Source organism: Rhinolophus sinicus, chromosome 15 (assembly GCF_057876585.1).
Source record: "Rhinolophus sinicus isolate RSI-liver-muscle chromosome 15, RSI-T2T, whole genome shotgun sequence".
NCBI classification, from domain to species: Eukaryota; Metazoa; Chordata; class Mammalia; order Chiroptera; family Rhinolophidae; genus Rhinolophus; species Rhinolophus sinicus.
The window spans coordinates 111,374,800-111,394,041 of NC_142515.1; the positions used below are offsets into that span (position 1 = coordinate 111,374,800).

A 19,242-nucleotide genomic window follows, 5' to 3' on the forward strand; every position below is an offset into this window, starting at 1 on the left:
AATGATGCCCCCAATGAGTCCTATAAAAGGAGGTGCATTTAACCAGGGGCAGAGCTATTCCAGGCAGAAAGAAGAGGAAGTGCCTAAGGCAGAGAGGCATTAAAATAGCATCTCTGCCCAGGAGTGAGGGTGGCTAAGAACTCCAAGTAATTTTACATCTGGGGACTAGAAGAGAAACGAGGAGTGAAAGAGGCCAGGACATAACGAACCCTATGTGCCATTCTCATCTGCAGCTGGCCAGATGCCACTGAAATGTCCAACTAAAGGAGTGATCCAGTCAGATCTGGGTGTTAGACTCATTGCTCTGGCAATTAATGGTTCAAGACGGCATCTCAGATGAGAGGAAATAAAGGCCAGATCTGCTTCTTACAGCCTGGATTCTCCAGGGTCACTATCAGGAATTAAACTGCTCCTGAACGTCCACTATGGCACTATTCTGGGGATGTTACGGGATCACTGTACCACACTGTACGGGAACAGTGTGGAAACTCAAGTGCACTCCTGGGCCGCTCAAGCGCTCTCCCCTGGACCGTCCTGAATCACAGGCTGACTGCCTGGGTGATGGTTGGTTGTAATAACTAGCGATTCCTGACAGACAGCAAGGTGTAGGCGGGTAGGCGAATATCCTCCTCCCTCAAAGTGTGCTTTTTAATTCAAGGTCTGCGAAAGAAGCTACTTAGTAAACAGTAGAACAGAACCTGTCAAATATATGTTGATGATGCTAAATTTATACTGAAGTCTACTAACAAACAGAAGCACTCTGGATAAAAAAGTGTTGCACTTGGCAGCTAATGAAACATTTCAGCAAATAAAATGTTGTCACCCAGTTCTGTCTATGCTGCATTTCTTACCAGCCTTACAGGTTTTCTCGGGCTGCCTCAGGGGAATCCAGGGGATATAGTCACACAAGTCATAGACACTTATGTCAGATTTTAGCTCATTTCCTCTGCAACTGTTCTTCATCTACCCTCAGTTGAACAACTTATAAAAAAAGTGGTAATGAATGAAATTCCAACACAATGCACAAATAGCTTTTATTCCTATCAACTGAAGGTTTCACTACTGACCTCACACCTAGCTCCACATCTCTGCCTTGCCCTGACTTCCCCACCTTTTTTACCACCCAAAAAAGTCAAAGCTGAGCATTTGTTTCCAATATCCCTTCTCTAAAATATTCTTTTCCTTTCTGTCAAGAACTTTGATTCTCACAGACATGCCAGCAAATCTTACTTCTTCCATTTCCCAGGCCATTTCCATCCATAACAGTTCCTTCCCTTAATTCTTGCAATGATTACTATTCATTTTATAATAATGTATCTCACAGTGTAACCCAGATTAGCTTATATGTTGTTTAAAGGCCAAGACCAAAGTTTATTACATTCCTACGTCCCACCTGTGACACCTAACTAGGATGGATCTGAAGTTTGGGCTCAGTAAACCTGCATTTAACACTAATCTAATCACATTGATAGCCACGTGCATTTCTTCAACCAGTAGTTTGGTTCACGAAGATAACAGAAAGCCCCTCAAGAGCCTTTGAAAGTAGACAGAATGGGGCCCTTTCCAGATTTATTAAAAAGGAAAAGTCAAGACTAAAGAGGAAAGAAACTTGCCCAAAGTTAAATAAGTGGCTGAAACAAGACCAAGAGTGCCCTCATTTTACAAAAGGATTTATTTAGTAACTAAACACCATTTCCTCTGACAAAGTTATCCTTACTCTCAACTCAATGTTTGTCTGAATTAAATGGAGGGTGCGGGTGCTATGCTTCAGATCACCTAAAAGGTCTGATAATGCTGAAGCCATTCATTTGCATATGGAAATGAATAATATGATTCTGGGACCAGCATGCACTCCTTCACCAATGTGAAAGAGTATTTATACCTTCCTGAATTAAGACACTCTAACAAGACCCCAATAACTTTGGAGAAACCTTGCCCAGGACAAAATCTGAAGGACAAATGATCTACCATCTATGTAAAATCAAGAGGATGGTGATATATGTCTTTGAAGAGTGGTACAGAATACTAAATGGCTCACACACAGATACCCCAGCAGGAATGATTACAAAGGTATTATACACAAACAAATGAACCAAACAGGGCCCAGAGCAAAGAATACGTACTAGAATGATAGACTTCTTCAGCCCCATGAAACAACGGATGCTGAAAATTCTCTCAACATAAAACATCTGACTGTGCATTCTTACCAGTTTTAAAAAAAATGAGTATAAATAAATATACACATACTAATAAATGAATATATTATGTCTATATTATAAACACAAAGTAGAAATTTTTAAAAGATAAAGATAGAAATAAACCTTTTAAAATATTCCTCTATATATTAGTCTAATATAGCCTATTAGGCACATTCCTCATGGTTCACCAACCCACTTTGGAGCCAGTGTTTTAAAATCCTAATAAAACTACAAAGCCATGAGTAATTATTACTAGGAAAACTCCTGAACTATTTTCTTCCCTTTGCTAAAGCAGATGTACCCTTAATTTCCAGAGGAAACCCATACTGTAATGGTAAAAAGTCAGAGAATGGGATACAAATAAACAATTTTGGAAGCTTTACACTGGATAGTGACAAGAAGCTACAAAGTGTAAATGACCCAGAGCAGAATTGATTTTGTTTTTTATCTAAACCATGTGCCCTATAATTGCTGTGATTTACAGGCTCAGTGCTTTAATCCATGTGCTATTTCCGGCCACAGGAAGGAACTAGGTAGTCATTAAAAATCTGTCACATAAATAGCTGCTTACCAGCTCACCTGGGGAGTGTAATGTTGAACAAGTAGTAAAGAATGCCAGTTTTATTTATTTTATTGCTTGTAAATTCCCTTAGGAAAGGGGTGAGCTGGTAAATTTTCTGAATATTCAACCCTTAATTATCCATACCAGCAGATCAGAGAAGAGTCACAGAGTAGTCAAAATGAATAATCAAAAAAACTTTTATGATCGGGTTTGTAATGCATTCAGATACCACCCAACATCTTCTTTCGTGAAATTACATAGGGACTACCAGCCTGAAAAATGGTAGAGCACAGAGGTCGAGGGACCAAGATCTAAGCACTTGCTTGGAAATTCACTAGTTCTATAACCTCAAGCAAGTTACTTAACCTGTATAATCTTCCATTCCCTCATCTGTAAAATGAGGAAGCTAATAGTACTGCCTTATGGGTTTGTGGAGATTAAATGACATAAGGCATTTGAAGTATTCAGCATACCATTTGGTAAATATCTAACAAAAGTGTATGTTAGTATTGTTAGAGGGTAAGGTCTGGATGGAAATCATCAGGGAGAGGGAAAGAGAGAGGATGTAACCATGGCCAAGTATATTGAAAGTGATGCCCGAGTCACTTTAAGTCCAACTGCTGTTTTTCTAAAAACATCTGAGGAACATACGGGTCCCTAGTTGCTTTTGTAAAAACGATGGGTTTTAATCAGATACCTCGTCTAGGGAAGCAAGAAGAGAAAGTTGATTTTCTTCATACCTAAAACGGTTTTCCTCCCTATGTTTCTGGAAGCCTAGTTACCTGTCACAGAGGTAGGAAAGTGTGATGGAGGCCTGTAGGGCTACCTAGACCAGCAGAGAAGGTGAAACTCATACATTACCTGCGCCCAGTGGTTTTTAAATACAATCAAGCAAGTTTCTGGGTCAACTCCCTGCAGGCTCACAGCCTGCTGGAGTTTGCTTCCTGTTGCCACCGATGACATGATAAACCGTCATAAATCAATGCTTCTAAGTCATATTTAATTTTCATGGAAATTTGGCAAGCAGTCACTAACTTTCAAGTATCACATTAGAAATGGAACTTCTTCATATTTCATTGTCACCTTCCAACCTGTAATGACAACAACAAAAAAGACATCTCATTATGTCATACATTAAAAGGACACTATTCAATTTAAATCAAAGCACAGACGTTCTCAAAGTCCAATGCAGAAAAAAAATATCTATAAAATAGACGTTTCTACTCAGTCTAAAGTCTTCCCTATTTTCTCTCACCTTGCTACTAAAAATACAAAATAATGATGCTACCAAATCTACATGCATAAATTAAACAATTATTGGGTTTATTCTCTCCACTACCACCAACCACAACCCCCAGGATTATAATTCTAAATCACCCAAGTCTAGTTTCTATAATCAAGAAACTATGATGCCAATATCTGTGGAGTTCAAAAACATCCAGAAACAGGAAAACCATTAGTTAATAGTGACAGAAATAAATGACGCGATGCAACTGGGGTAGTTATAAAACACTACCCAGACTCCTCGATCCAACATTACTGAAGTTTTATTTTTTTTAATCAATGACTGTCATGATGGAATTGAAAACATTCTCGGTCATTTTGTGGCTACAAACGAAGTTAAGATTTTTGGATTTCATGAAAAATAATAGAATTCCAAGTAACCTTGACAAATCAGAAATAGAAATGATCCATCAAAAACAAGATAGTGCTTTCTAGGTGTGAGTACAAGGTAGCACACTGACAAACGAAAAATGAATTATGTGGCTAAAATACGAAGAAAGTCTGACTACAACAGACTCCCAGTAGGGAGAAAAAAGATAGTGAGGTCGTAGAGTATGCAATGAATGTGATCCAGCTGTGTGGTCCTAACTCTGATAGAAGAACTAAGATAATGGTGTTATCTCACCAGCTTGATCAACTCAAAAAAGGACTGGGTATTGTTCAAAATATTATTTTTTAGTGTACAGATTGGAGAGAGTTAGAGAAAAATAATTACATTGTAATTATTAGAGCACTAGAAAAGAAAATCCATAAGAAAATTTCCAGATTTGTAGTGTCAAAGGAAAAAAAAAAACAAAACAAAAAAACACTGATCATCTGTTCTTCCTACAAACAATAAATGTGAGAAGGGGGCGTAAAGTGATTATTCAGGTTAGCCTTAAGAATCAAGTTCTTTGTGGGCTTTGGAACTAAACACTGGAAAATAGTTAAGGAATATTCAAAATGCTTCCATTTGGGGTAAGAGGCCAACCATTCAACATTAAAGGAATATATATATATATATATATATATATATATATATATATATATATATACACACACACACATACACACACATACATACACAGAATACTTGCAAGAATTAATAATTCTGAGGAAAGAAACACTTTCTAAGGAGAATAAAAGAGGACCGAAGAAGAGGAAGCCCTGTTAGACAGAGGGCTGTATATACTACGTGCCTGAGGGAAACAGCTTGGATATATCTTCTATGACTGTATTGTATTATTTAAACTGGTGAATTCCGTAATGTATAATTGCGAATAATACAAAGTTGTTTTCAGTAAGACATTATTCACTGCCAACCATGGCCCTTTGCCACTGAGACGCACGTTTTATCGGACCCATCTGGTGTTTTAAAAATTAGGAGTGGCCAACTCACACAGATAGGTATGTGTTCCCAGTCCCCATGGCCCTCACCATCCCCACCATCCCCACCACTCCCTATGACCCCACCGCCAGCCTCTTCACCTCACTTTGGTTACCAGACTAGCCCTTATAGATAACATTTCCGCGTGCAGCTTTGTTTTAAGTGATAAGACATGAAACAAGTTCTGACTCAACTTCCTCATTGCTCTAAACATACTATTTCTGTGAAAATGTCCAGGTCTTTTATTCAGATGATATAGTGATGTTAACGAGGAAAGTCAGAATTTTGGGGTTATCTCAGAGGTTGAAAAACTAGACGACTTTGATTCCTTTGATTCTGAGAAGACTTGAGATTCCTTCCAGCCCAAGGATTCTCAGATTCTTCTTCAAAGGCATAGGGGAACATACATCATGCCAATTGCCTCTGAATCAAAATTAGACACGTTCTCTAAGATTCTTGAAGTTAGTTCTCAAAGGGCCTTTACATGCAATCTTTTCAGAGAGTGAGACTGCATGATGGACAGGACCAATATCTTAGCTATGGTCATAAACTTACAAGTTCGTTTTGATGGAAACAGAACGTCCCTTGATTCCCAGTCCGATGTGCTTTCTAGAAAGCTATATTCTCCTTTGTCCTGGCTAGAATCCTCGGCCCGATTCACTTCAAGAATCTGGGTCTTCACTGAGAAAAGTGCATCTCACTTGGTGGATGCTGATCCGATCATACTGTTAAAGCAGATGCCGAAAGACTCTAAATGTGTCATGAATACAGAAACCATAACATCGAGTGAACTTCGGTGAGAAAAGAGGAATGTCAAGCAAGTCAAGCACGCCACGTTTGAAAAGGGAAACACCATGCCAGAAGATCCTATAAATGCAAATACTACCTAATACACCCAGGGACCAAAGAGCTGGGTCTTTCCACTCTCTCTTATTCCCTTGTTACAGTATTAAATCACAGGCATGTCCCCAGGGCAATATTGAACTGAAAGGAAGAGACATCACCATATTTATGAGAGATGTACAAGGACATACTTCCTCAAGCACCAAGGTTTTCAAAATAGTTCTGCATCTGCCTGTTATGAGGCTTTCTTTTTTTATTTTTGCATTTTTTCCATTTCAAGCTTTTTATCAAATGAAAAGCTCTTAGATCACAGCTAAAAGTCCCAAGTGAAGAACAGAAAAGGACAAAACGAAGCAAAAACACTGTGAGTAGGTAAAAAAGGCTGCAGTCACTCGAGTGTGTGCTTGTGTTACGAGCATGGCATCACTGGACATGTCCCCTTTCTTGCCCTCTGCCCTCTTCAGCCTAAGGTAACTGAAGCTGGGGATGTTTGCCACTCTTGGCACATATTCAGTCTCTTCTTCCCGTAAATACACACATGCACATCCACTCAAATTTCATGCCTGAGAGAGAGCTCTAGAAACCATCCAGACTCTAATAAGTGATATTTTTTCTTTCTTCAAACAAACCACCAACACCAAAAAATACCCAAAGGACTCTTCTTCCAACAGTGGTTGCATGTGGTTTTGTGGTGTGGTTCCTGAGTTTTTTCGTCTGGGGCTCAGGGTGGGAGAAAGGAGCTATCAAAATACATATAAAGCAGCCTGAATATATCACCACAGATCCCATACTGCAAAGAAAGAACTGAGTATAGTATTTCCAAAGACAGTAGTGGTAGTCAATTTATATATCTCAATATTATATATAAAAATGTTTCCCATCAATAAGGAAAGAAAAATTCTATTAAATTATTGTTGCACACAGATAAAAATACATATAATTCTTATGTCAGTTATTTGTCCTTTTTTTGAAAATATATGATCTCTTTTAGTTGACTATGAAAAAAGCATAAGCATATCCTTCCATATTACAGAATTATAAAATATACCATATAGTTATAAAAACTTAGATCCTCGTCATCTAAATCACACCTCTTTGCAATGTAAAAATTCCTTCAACCTCATTCCCAAATAGACATCTTATCTAATTTCAGACTCTTTTCAAAAACTATAATACTTAGGAAAGCTATAAATGTGTCAAAATCACATTTTTTTCATGAAATATATTTCTTGCATGACTATATTTTAATATATCCCTCTTTCACTATCAGGTTGAACTTACAATGTAAATATTTTGGCATTTAATTTTATATAGTCTTATACCATCCTTCAATTCTTTTATTTATTTCAATATAATGTCCTCTGATAACAAATTATAAAAAATTCCTTAAGGGAAAGAAGTGGATAGCCACCTTAAGGGGAGACAGAGCCAAGAGAACATTTTTCTTAAGGAAAAAGTGATCACATTTGCAGGCCTAATAGGAAGGAACAAATGAACATGGAGAATTTAAAGATTTAAAAAAAAAACAAAGGATGTGATGGAACAAGAGGAACAGAAAAAGGGTGAGGTGAAGAACACAGGTAGGAAAGGCCTATCGATAACAACAACAAAAAAAGCAAAGCCAAGTATTTTTATAGTGAGTTACCAAATCAGAGGCAATGTCTTCAACTTGATGGAAAGACATGACAAACTCCCTTCCCACCTTTCCTTCTTCTTCGCTGATATTTATTTCTCTGGTTGGTTTGTGGAAATGGTTAGAGAGTCGAGGTGGATTTAAAGTGGTGGCCAAAGGTAAAAGCTAAGAATTTTTAAGCTCAGTTCCAACTGTGGAAGTTGGAAAAATTCAAGTCCCCACTTGGAGACTTCAGCTTTGAACTGGGAGACAGGACGTTTGGATTCTGGTTCTAGCTCTAATCAGCTGTGAGACCGTGAGTAAAAAATATGGGGTTCTTGGTTTGGAACCTCACTTAGGTGAGTAGTTAGAACTAAATGATTATTTCTTAGGTCGCTCCTAGCTCAAAAAGTCATTATATTATGTACTTTATTGCAACTGTTACACTAATTGGGAAAGGGTCATCAGATAATCATTAAAGAAGAACAATGGCCATTGTATAAAAATCTGTAAGAATTCTAGTTATAAATAAGATTCTATCTGTATGCTTTTCACGATTAAAGTATATTTCACTTGAGGAACCCAAAGCACAGGAATCAACCATCTCAAATATAATTTGTGGTTGGTTGGTTTATTTGTTTCTTGAGCAACTGCCAGTATAAAATCTCATTGTTTTATTTATTTATTTTTAAAAATCTCATTGTTTTACAATGCACTTTGGAATGCCCTGAATGAACTGCTACTAAACACATAAAAAAGCTATTACTATAAAAGTACTTATCATGAAAAATTGCATCTAAGGGTGAAGACTCCTCAAATATTGGGAACAATTGAAGGAGGGGAACCCTGAGCCCTCAATTATAACTAATAGTGGGGGTTGGGATTCATTTTGGGTCAAACTACCTCAGACAACCTCTACTTAGTGCCTAATAGAATCCTATTAAACCTAAATCCTCCCTGTGCTCTAAGCCTGTGGCCCAGTTACCTTTTCTTTCTCGCTGCCATGTCGCATGGCAACGCTGGGCTGTGGAAAATAAAGCCCTAACTCTCCTGGACCTTGTCCTGAGTGTCCCTCAAGCTGCCATAGTTCAGCTCTGGCTCATTTAGTGTTCACTGTCCATCATTTCAGGAAAGCAGTATCCTGTTTGGTTCCACCAAGTTGTAGGTCACCAGTTAACACACACAAAAGTTCTCAAGAATTACAAGGGCACAAAGAAAATTCTCTCAATACGTATATTCCAAATGGTTTCAGGCTTCGATAAATGCATACTTCAAAATAGTAGCAAGATTATGGAACACTATTAACGCCACGAAATAATTCTACCATGTTTCACGTCTTAATTTCACTTGAACAGGCTGCCAACTAGGTCATACTCAAGTGTCATGCAACTGACTGATAAACAGAATAAAGGGAAAAGCAAAATTTTAATTAATATTCAAATTCATACCTGAAATTTGTTTGGGGACTTGATTTTTAATGCTATTTAAGAAACTAAATCCCTACTGGCAAAGATTTGGAATGTAAAACTTATAGCTTTTGAAAATTAAGTTGAGACATCAGCTCATTAGTGACTAAAAAGAAAAGTTTCTTATACACATGGAGTGATTTGTTGAGACACGAAAACTGGAGCATTCTTGGGGAAAGTCTCCCCAACAACCCAATCAATCAATATAATCTTAGTAGTTGGCACCATCCTTTCACATCACTATTTTGTTGGAAGCTATTAAGGGACAACTTAAGACTTCTGCCTCAAAACCCTAAAATTCAGCTAAGGTAAATGCAGAGATAAGATATCTGACAACTTCTATGGGGTAGTAATTTAAAGCAGAGATTTGAGGTAGATGCTCTGAATCTCTCTAAGAACCTCCTCATACTAATAAAGTTCTTCTCAAGAAATGTTCCTGGGGGAAAAAAACTAAATTTATGACCCACATGTCTTGGTCGTATTCTCTGTAAAAGTAGGTACCTCTGGGAAGTTATCCTGTTCGGTCTAATACCCGACGTTATGCCTGTATCAGTCAGAATGAGTTTCTTACCAGCAGTTTTTCACACACTTTCATGTGAAAATTTTCATATATGTAACCTGCAGTGTATAAGATAATGTGATGATTACCTTCGAAAAGCCTCCTTTTCGAAAATGTCCTTCATCCATGCACGGCATAAGACATACTAAGTGCAATGAGTAAAGTAACAATGAAATTTTATCAATATATATATATTTTTTTTCATGAGTCTCATAAATTATGGGCATATTATTTTGAAGAGAGGTGGCTATAGTCTTTAGCCAATTCTAAAAAGGGTTCATGAACTGACCCCCTTCATAAAAGTTTAAAGACCATCGTAAAGATGCATTCATGGTAAAACCACGAGGAGTCCCGATACAGGGGCTAATAGCCAGTTCGAGTTATGAAGGTATTGCTGAAGAGATAGGTGGAGGACTTCTGTGACTTCAGAGGTAACCAATAGCTCTGCTTCAGCAACTTGGGGTTGTTTCAGACGATGAGTAATCACGCTCTTGAATAATAATCAGTTCAGGTGCCTTATAAATTTCACGGCTGGCTAAGCACTTCTACTCCTACCCAAAACGCTGCAAGATGACTTGTCAGAGGTAAAAAATGATTAGCATTTACTGTCATTTAGCAACAGGCTCAGAAGTCAACAGCTTCCTGGCCTCTTAGCACTTGATCCTATGCAGATCAGGGTAAACACCTTCCGTCAGCAGTCTATGAAACAGGCCACGGAGAGCTGGGTGTCTGTTGTGTGCTATAAACACGATGGAAAGGGAGGAAACCACAGGCCCTTGAGCTAACTGATACAGGTACCTCACCCTCAGGGAGGTGGAGTAACAGTAGCACTTCTGTGATAACCTAAGACTATGAAGTTCTCATTTCACATCTTTTTTAAACATAAAAATAATGTAAGACTTCGTTACATGGAAATATTGTAATCCCTCTAACAAATGGTAGTACGATTTCAAAGACTACGTTTTCTCATCCATGAGTAAGTAAAAGAGTCTAGAAGTACCTAATAAAACCCTACTGGTTTAAAGTAGCTTACCGCTCACATATATATTATTACCATGATCAGTTTATCATCAAGAGAAGACATCGTGTTGATAAAGATAAAAAGTAAGATCTTCTAAAGGCACTGAAAATTTTCAGGGGAAAGAAAACTTTCACTTGAAATCTCTCCCTCTTGACCAATAACTACCTGGGCCCCAATAGTATACAATCAAGGTCCAGATTTATACACGTCAAGAAGTGACTTATGGGAAGTAAAAATGGGTGCACTCCTGCACCTCACGTGACAGCATAAACTGGTGTTCTACCTACAAAATTAAATTTGATCAGCAAAACCACTTCTGTGTATTTATCCTATAAATACACTTTCACCTTACAAAACGGCACCCTGAGTAACAGCAAAAGTTGATACTTATTGAGCACTTGTCTGTGCCAGGTACTATTCTAAATACATTAACTCATTACATCTTCTCCACATTCCGGTGGACTAGACTCCCCTTTCCTGAGGCACAGAGACGTGGAGGAGCTGATCTAATCAAGGTCACAGAGATATCCTGGGGTCTGACCCAGACACATTCTCTTAACCACTAGCAGCTCTGCAACTAGAGTGATGTCCTTTGTAGAATTGTTTAGATAGTAAACAATTGGAAAGATTCTAAATCTCCATCAGCAATAACCCAGCTATCTACACGATGGCACTTCTATGTTATGGACTACTGTGCCACGATTGTTTTAAAGGATGCAGCCCTGAATGTACTAATATGGAAAGACTGCCAGCATAGGTTCATAGCAGCAAGTGTAGTATGCCACCACTGTGTAAGGAAAAAAAGGGAATATGTTACTCTGTATACTTGTAAATGCGTCCATGATTTCTGTGAAGATACACGAGAACTCTAAGGGGGTTGCCTCCTCAGAGGGGCCCTGGGTGTCTGGGGACAGAGGAAGCACGGAGACTTGCTTTTCATGTGCACCCTTCTTCACTTTTTGAATTTGGTACCATGTTTATGGACTACTTAGTGAAAACACTTTCTAATGTAACAAAAGAAAAAAAGTCCTGAACAAAAGGAAAGTACATAGTAAGTCCAGCTTAAGTATAGCCATTCTGCGTACAGTGTACTTGAAGTCTCGTCCTCAACTCAGAATGAAAGGAAACAGCCTGCACAATGATTGTAGGCTGATGGGTGTGAGTACTGATAAAGGAGTACCTTAACATGCTATTTGAATCAATTATAATGACCACAAAATGTTTTAAAGTATTTACTAGAAAACACACAAAGGAAAACCACCCACATCTGTACTTACATGAGTTACTTTCCAATGGAATAAATATGAATAAAAATGATGTTGGGAAAGTGTAAAGAATTCAGAAGAGTGGTACTCTTATCTTTCAGGACCACATTTTTAATGCTTATTTTAATGTTGTTACACAATAATACTGGGTTAAATTTATGCGGTTTACCTTAAGCTTATGGGTTTTATAAGCTCTAGAAATTTGGAAAGTTAATGATCTGGCCAAATTTTTTCTCCTCTGCCTAATGTTTAAACTGATTGTTTGTTTTTCAGATGTTGAGTTATATGAGTTCTTTACATTTTTTGGGTATTAAACATTTATGGGATATATCATTTGCAAATATCTTATGTTCTCCCATTCAGTGGGCTGCATTTTCTTTTTGTTAATGGTTTCCTTTACTGTACAAAAGCGTTTTAGTTTGATATAATCCCATTTGTTTATTTTTCCTTTTGTTGCCCTTGCTTGGGGAAACATGCAAAAAGATATTTCTAAGACCAGTGCCAAATAATTTACTGCCTATGTTTTCTTCTAGGACTGTCATGGTTTCTGGTCTTACATTTAAGTCTTTTCAGTTTATTTTTGTATATGGTGCAAGAAAGTAGTCCTCTCTCTCTCTCTCTCTCTCTCTCTCTCTCTCTCTCTCTCTCTCTCTCTCTCCTTCTCTCACTCTCTCACTCTCTTTCTTTCTTCACCTATCTGTCCAGTTTTCCCAACACCATTTACCAAAGAGACTCTCTTTTCCCCAATGTGTATCTTGCCTCCTTTGTTGTAGATTGACCGCATAAGCGTGGGTTTATTTCTGGCTCTCTATTCTGCTTCATTGATCTATGAGTCTGTTTTGTGCCAGTACCATGTTGTTTTGATCACTATAGCTTTGTCAAGATTAGTGGTTCTCAAATGTAGCTGACGAACCCTGGAGTTTCCCAAGAGCTTTTCCAAGGGTATCCAAGGTCCTCGATAATTTTAAAGGACCTCTCTAAAAAACAAAATCAGTCAAAATAAACATAGCTCACTATGAAGATATCTCATATCAAAAAAGCTTCCAGCATTGCAATTGACTGTAGTTATACTTGAGCAGTTTCACCACTATGCACTATACCTTTTCATATTATTTGACTTTTTTTAGTAGGATTTTTTTCTTACTTGTACAAAGCCTATTCTTTCAAACTAACATTAGCCCTGAAAATCAAAGATCATTATAGACTTGAAAATAAGTTCCTTAAACTTTCTCTTTTAAAGATACTGCTCTCATTAACAGCAGATCTCACTGCTCTGAAGCTGCCATTTTGCTACAAGGGTGATTCTGTGGACTTCTGAAACAGAGCTTGGCACGAGACTGGAGAGCCCTGAATGGAGCAGTGCTTGACCTCAATGAGAAATGCATTCTCCCTCGCTCCTCCTCCCTCCCTCCCACCCCACCCCCGCTGTCATGCACACACACGCTAGTCTAGCTCTGCACACAGATGTAAGTACTAATCATTAGTTGCTGCCTTTTCAGAGACTCTACAATAGAAAAGCCATATGTAATTTGCAATTAACAAAGGGTAACAGAGGCTCTAATTTCTGCTTGGGGGTCCAGAATTTAAACTTACTGTGATGTCTTTCCAAGAAATAAAACTAAACACTGAAACAACTTACATTAAGCAGTTCCTCTGTCACAGCAATGATGGCTTCTTGACTGGATGGCTGCCAGCCCCCTAAGCAGACCTGCAGAGAGGCCGTCCTCCTGGGGAGGACGGCATTCATTTATAAGCCTCCAGAAGCAACTGGGTAGATCATGTTGTTCCCATATTCTGCTTCAATTCATCTCCACTTGCCTCTAGAGTGACTGGCATAGACTTGAATGGTTCCAGGCCATCTACACTTCTTTAATTAAAACTCTTCTCCACTAAATTAACATGTATGTATCAATGTCTTTTGTACAGAAGGGAAAGAAAGAGAAAGCAAAAGCAAGAAAAGGAAAATCAAAGACTGCTTCAAATCAACTTCTGTTTCAGATAACTTTTGCATTTGGCATTATTTCTCCCTAGAGTTGGTGTTCCAGGTAGAAAACAATGAACAGGAAGAGTCAACAAGGGTTCCTATATTCCCCTCAAAAACATCCTGCACTTTAGACCTAATTAACTTCCAAAATCAAAGGCATTATAAAGAGGGCATGGAAGCAAAAGAAGAATTTGGCTAGTTCTATTTTTTTTTTACAAGAATAACTTTGTATAATATTAACATACATATAAGCATAATACTTCACTTCCATTCTATGCCCTGTGGGATTACCAAAAATTGATGATTTGACTCATTACTATTGGAATGGAATTGCAACTTATCTAGAGATTAGGTTCTAATGTCAATGCTTTAGGCAAGGCATGCAAATACTCAAAATTACTACTGAACACCCCTTAGCAAGGCACTTGTTGGAAATCAACATACTTTTTCTCATTAAGTTGGAGAAATGGCTGAATAACCAACACAGCAGTAGGCCCTTGGGGTCAGGTTGTGCAAAAAAATAATGTGTTCCTTTAAACTCAAGAATTACTTTCAGCACAGCGAGATACTCACACCGTGAGAGGCAGGTAGAAAGTGGGACCAAGCATGGAAAGAGCAGGTATAGATCTACAATTCCCCAAGAATAAACCCCAAGATATCTGAACCTGTTAAATCACTGTTCTCTGTTTCTCTTTCTGATTTCTTTTTTTTTGGGGGGCGGGGGCACGGGGAGGGTTTCAAGGACATAAACAGTGGATGAAGTTACTACCCAACACTGGCTCTTTCTTCAGAATAACTAACCTGAAAGAGCTTCATAAACAATTAATTACACAGCAAATCTGCACTATGTTTCTAGAAAATTGTATTTCCTGCTTTCATAGAAAAAGAATCTAATACAGATAGGTAAACCGTCCAAGAGGCAATGCAAGTAAAATTAAACACATATTTTTCGGTTAAGTAAACATAGCTTTGTTTCTAAAATATTTTAAATTTACACCCACAAATACAGCATACAAACATCGCCAATTAGAAATTCAGCAATAAGCATCATACTCTGGAGAAAGACTTTTCTCAAAAGTGAGGAAAAGGATGATGATAGAATGAGAACCAAACAGATATAAATATTTGGGTTTCAGGTAGATCTGATCACGGTAACATCAGTACCCATCTAATGAACTGGTACGGAAAACGATAGCAATAAGTGGCTCTGCCATACAAAATTGTTCATTTCTAGGTTCTTTCTATGAGAAATCACAGAATTTGGATCTTTGAGAGAATTTGGATCTTTACGAGAATTTGGATCTTTACATCTGACCATATTAGCTCTGAGGGCTTCCAAAAATATGATAATTAAAGCACATTTAAAATATAAGTATTGCCTTAACACCAGAGACTCTTCCACGTGTTTATAGATTTTTTTATTGAGAAAATAAAGTGCTTCTCTCCAAAATATTGCCACAACATTTTCTTACAGTATGTTCTGAGAATTAAAACCTTAAAATAAGAAAAAGGTGAAGGGCTGCTTTGAGGCTAGAATTAAATGTTTTGTGATTATATTACAATAACATCTTCCTTAGTCTAACATAATCATTGTTCTATATTTGTTGCCTGCACGAAACTATAATTATTCATTGATGTGATCAAAATTATTAGTTGAGTTGAGCAAGTCAGTCTGCCGGCCAGCCTTCAGGGTAATTAGTCAAATCAAGAGTATATGAAAATGATTAATGTTTCTGAATTAGACTGTCTACAGCATCATGACCACGCTTAGATTCAGTTCTGAAACCTCAGCTCATCTTAACTCTGTAGACCATTTTCCTCATAATTTAATTTACTCTGTACAGAGTCAAGAGTTTTTCCTCCCCTTCAAGGGATAAAGGAAAGTGACAATAAAAACCAAAGTACAAAATTCAAAGAAATCAGAAACTCTTGTTTAAAAAAATAAGAGGAGTGTTGTTTCCTTCTGGTGTGAAGGGAGTATAGCCAAGAAGAAACAAAAATGGATTCTTGACAATCAAACCACCTCTCAGTGCTTCAAATTCCATTAAAGGCCACAATTCTGTTGATTTGATGCCAAATGCCTCTAAAATGTTCTTACCCAAGAAAAGTGTGTTTTCTGAAAAAACAAGGAAAGCAACACATTTAAAGGCTGGAGAAAATTTTTTTCCATTTACTTGGGTCAGTGAAACATCCATCATACAGAGACACAAACACCTAACAGAATAAAAGATCAGAGGAGCTATACTTGTAGAAGATCAAAGAGCCAGTGTCTCCGGGGAATCAAACAAGTAACTGAACAGACCTCCCCACCCCCCTGCAACTTCTCTCCTAAACCTAGCTTATGTGATTGGGGTGGAGAGGGACCACAAGCAGAACATGGTAGCCCAATAAATACACTTTTTTAAAATTCATGTTTACTGGGGTGACAACAGTTAGTAAAGTTACATAGGTTTCAAGTGTACAGTTCTGTAATACATCATCTATATATCATGTTGCGTGTTCACCACCCAGAGTCAGTTCTCCTTCCATCACCATATATTTGATCCCATTTACCTTCATCGACCACCCCCCTGTCCCCTTATCCTCTGGTAACCCCTAAACTATTGTCTGTGTCTATGAATTTTTGTTTCTTCATTTGTTTGGATGGATTTTGAGATTATTATGCTAAGTGAAATAAGTCAGACAGAAAAAGTTGAGAATGATTTCACTGATATGTGGGACATAAAACAGAAAACAACAAAGGAATGAGCCAAAAAACAGGATTTAAAAAAATTATTCTAGTTTAGCTTTCTCTGGAGGAACTGTTCAAAGTCATTAAACAGAATAATTACATAATGAAAAATTTTAAAAAGCAAAATGTTCAAATTATCTACACATTAACTACAAGCAAGCCTATGAAACTAGCGTATGCTCAGCATACAGCACATCCAGTATAAATGATGATAGCTATATTCAGCAAATGGTTGCAAAAATGTCAAAATGACCTGGATGCATTAAACAGATGCCCTCAGATCTAATTCTACCTGCTTGGGCCAAAGAAAATGAAAAAGCACTCTGTCCATCCCTGTCACATGTACAGTTCAAAGAACAAGTTGTCATTAAAAGTAGAAGGGGGTAAAATTCAGAGCAGAAATAGAAGATGTCCAGTATAATTTAGCAAGAAAAAATTCGCATCCCTAAACCTTTGGTTGCCAGGATGAAAAACCACTATACTGAACCTTACTAAGTGTCTGCCTTAAACCTGTCCTATTAGTATCTTTCCTCTCTAAACCTTAGTTTAATTACACCTCCCTGTGGCGATGTCATTTCTGCTGTTTCATAGTTTTTTCAGAACCAGACTCTGGTCTCCTTACGCGTAGGAATCACATCTTTTGTTATGCATGGATAAATCAAGAAGCATTTATCCACTGCCCAAGAAGTACTGTGTGGAGCACGTGAATAAGATTCAGGCCCAGGCCTCGGGGACTAAGCAGCTCACATAGGGGAGATGCGTGTCTGGGCAAGCAAGAGTAAAAGCCACCAGTGGGAAGGGCTACCAGGTATTGGGCACCTGCTTTGTACCAGGCACCACATTACACTGCCTATTTAATTCTCACAGCCGCCCAAGGAGGTAAGGACTGGCACACTCACTTTACAGATGAAGAAACTGAACCTTAGAGAAGAGGGAATGGTGGCACGGCTACCAAGAGACAGCGTCAGGAGGATGGCGAGAGCTGGGAGGACTAGATGTGTGAGAGGAGGAGTCAATTTGCAGACAGGGTCAGGAGAGGGAATTAGGAATGTCTTCCCAAGGAGGGGCTCCTTCACTGACACCAAGTTTGCAAGGGCTGTATCTGAGGTGACACAGGGAGGCAATTCACCTACGCGAGTAACAAGTGTGTCGATAAAAATGTGATGGGATTCCCTGCATTCAGCCCCTCATGAAATATCTTTATTTGTTTATTTGTTTCACCATAAGGTCAACAGAACAGGGTTGTGGAATGTGTAGTTATCACAAATTCAACTTTTAGGAAAATTACAAGTTTGGGAATAGGCAGAGTGTGGCTTTAAAAAGCTGTGAGAAGCACTAGTCAATTAGTCATTGCCACCACCCAATGTTTCATTCAAACAGTCTAGAAAACTGGCAGTTTCAGCCACTGGAGATGCTGGTGTTTCCTTGCTCACACAAGGTCTAGTTATGCAAATGAAGTACAACTGGTTAGTAATTCTAATGCATGTTAGAAAGGTGAACGAAACTGATTGTCTTACCAGTAAACAGGAAAAAAAAAAAAAAAAACACCACCAAACATTAGCCATTTAATATATCCCAATTCATCACTGTAGTTCTAACAGGAGATATGTTAACATCTATTGAAAGACGCATTACCCAAAATGCTGATTCAAACCATTTGTGCGGTTTCTGTTTTCATATCACATATACTGATGGATAATGTGAGGAGAAGCTCAGAAACTCAGTTGTATATCTGCTGTCACTCTTTTACACAACTTAAATTAGCAGATTAAGATGTAACTATGTCTTTCTGTACTTGTTTATGAAATACAAACTGAGCAATATGTTAAATAAAAATTCAGGTCATTAAGCCTTACATTAAATCCGCCCTATGGATCAGATCCTGCAATTAGGCTCCGGATTTTATAGTTTCTATAACCATGCTCAACTTCTCCATGCTGCGTGGACCCAGACTTTTCCTCAGATGATTAGAATACAAAGCACATTCCTGTGTGAACAACTTCAGGATCTGTTGACTCAGCCAGATTTGGAATTTAATACAAGAATAAATCACACCACGAATCAGGTTAAGTTGTATTTTTAAAAGTGGTTCTATTTTTACATGGTTATGTATCACACTTTCCTCACATACACACGTAAACTGAATTTGTTAACAGGTTACATCCGTACAACCACATCTAACTTGAAACCATATTCACCACACAAAGATTGTGGGATGGCCTTCTCGCCGCCTTCCCCTACCCTTCTGATTTCAAAAGTTAACAGCACTGTTCTGGGTGCTGTGATATCCCCCCTGTCCTTCCAGGACTGAGAGATTTATTATCCGAGCTGTAGGAGTGCCAGGCCTTCAG

At 38.1% G+C, this 19,242-nt stretch overlaps 1 protein-coding gene across 3 annotated transcripts in view; it reads right to left on the reverse strand.

The window, feature by feature from the left end:
* Nucleotides 1-19,242, reverse strand: part of FHIP1A (FHF complex subunit HOOK interacting protein 1A) — a 204,700-nt gene that overhangs the window by 89,651 nt on the left and 95,807 nt on the right. For all 3 annotated transcript variants that reach the window (XM_019722794.3, XM_074338440.2, XM_074338444.2), the window contains one exon: nt 3,622-3,851. In XM_019722794.3, the coding sequence (XP_019578353.3) occupies nt 3,622-3,723 (102 nt within the window). In that variant the 5' untranslated portion in view covers nt 3,724-3,851. The remainder of the gene's footprint in view (nt 1-3,621; nt 3,852-19,242) is intronic.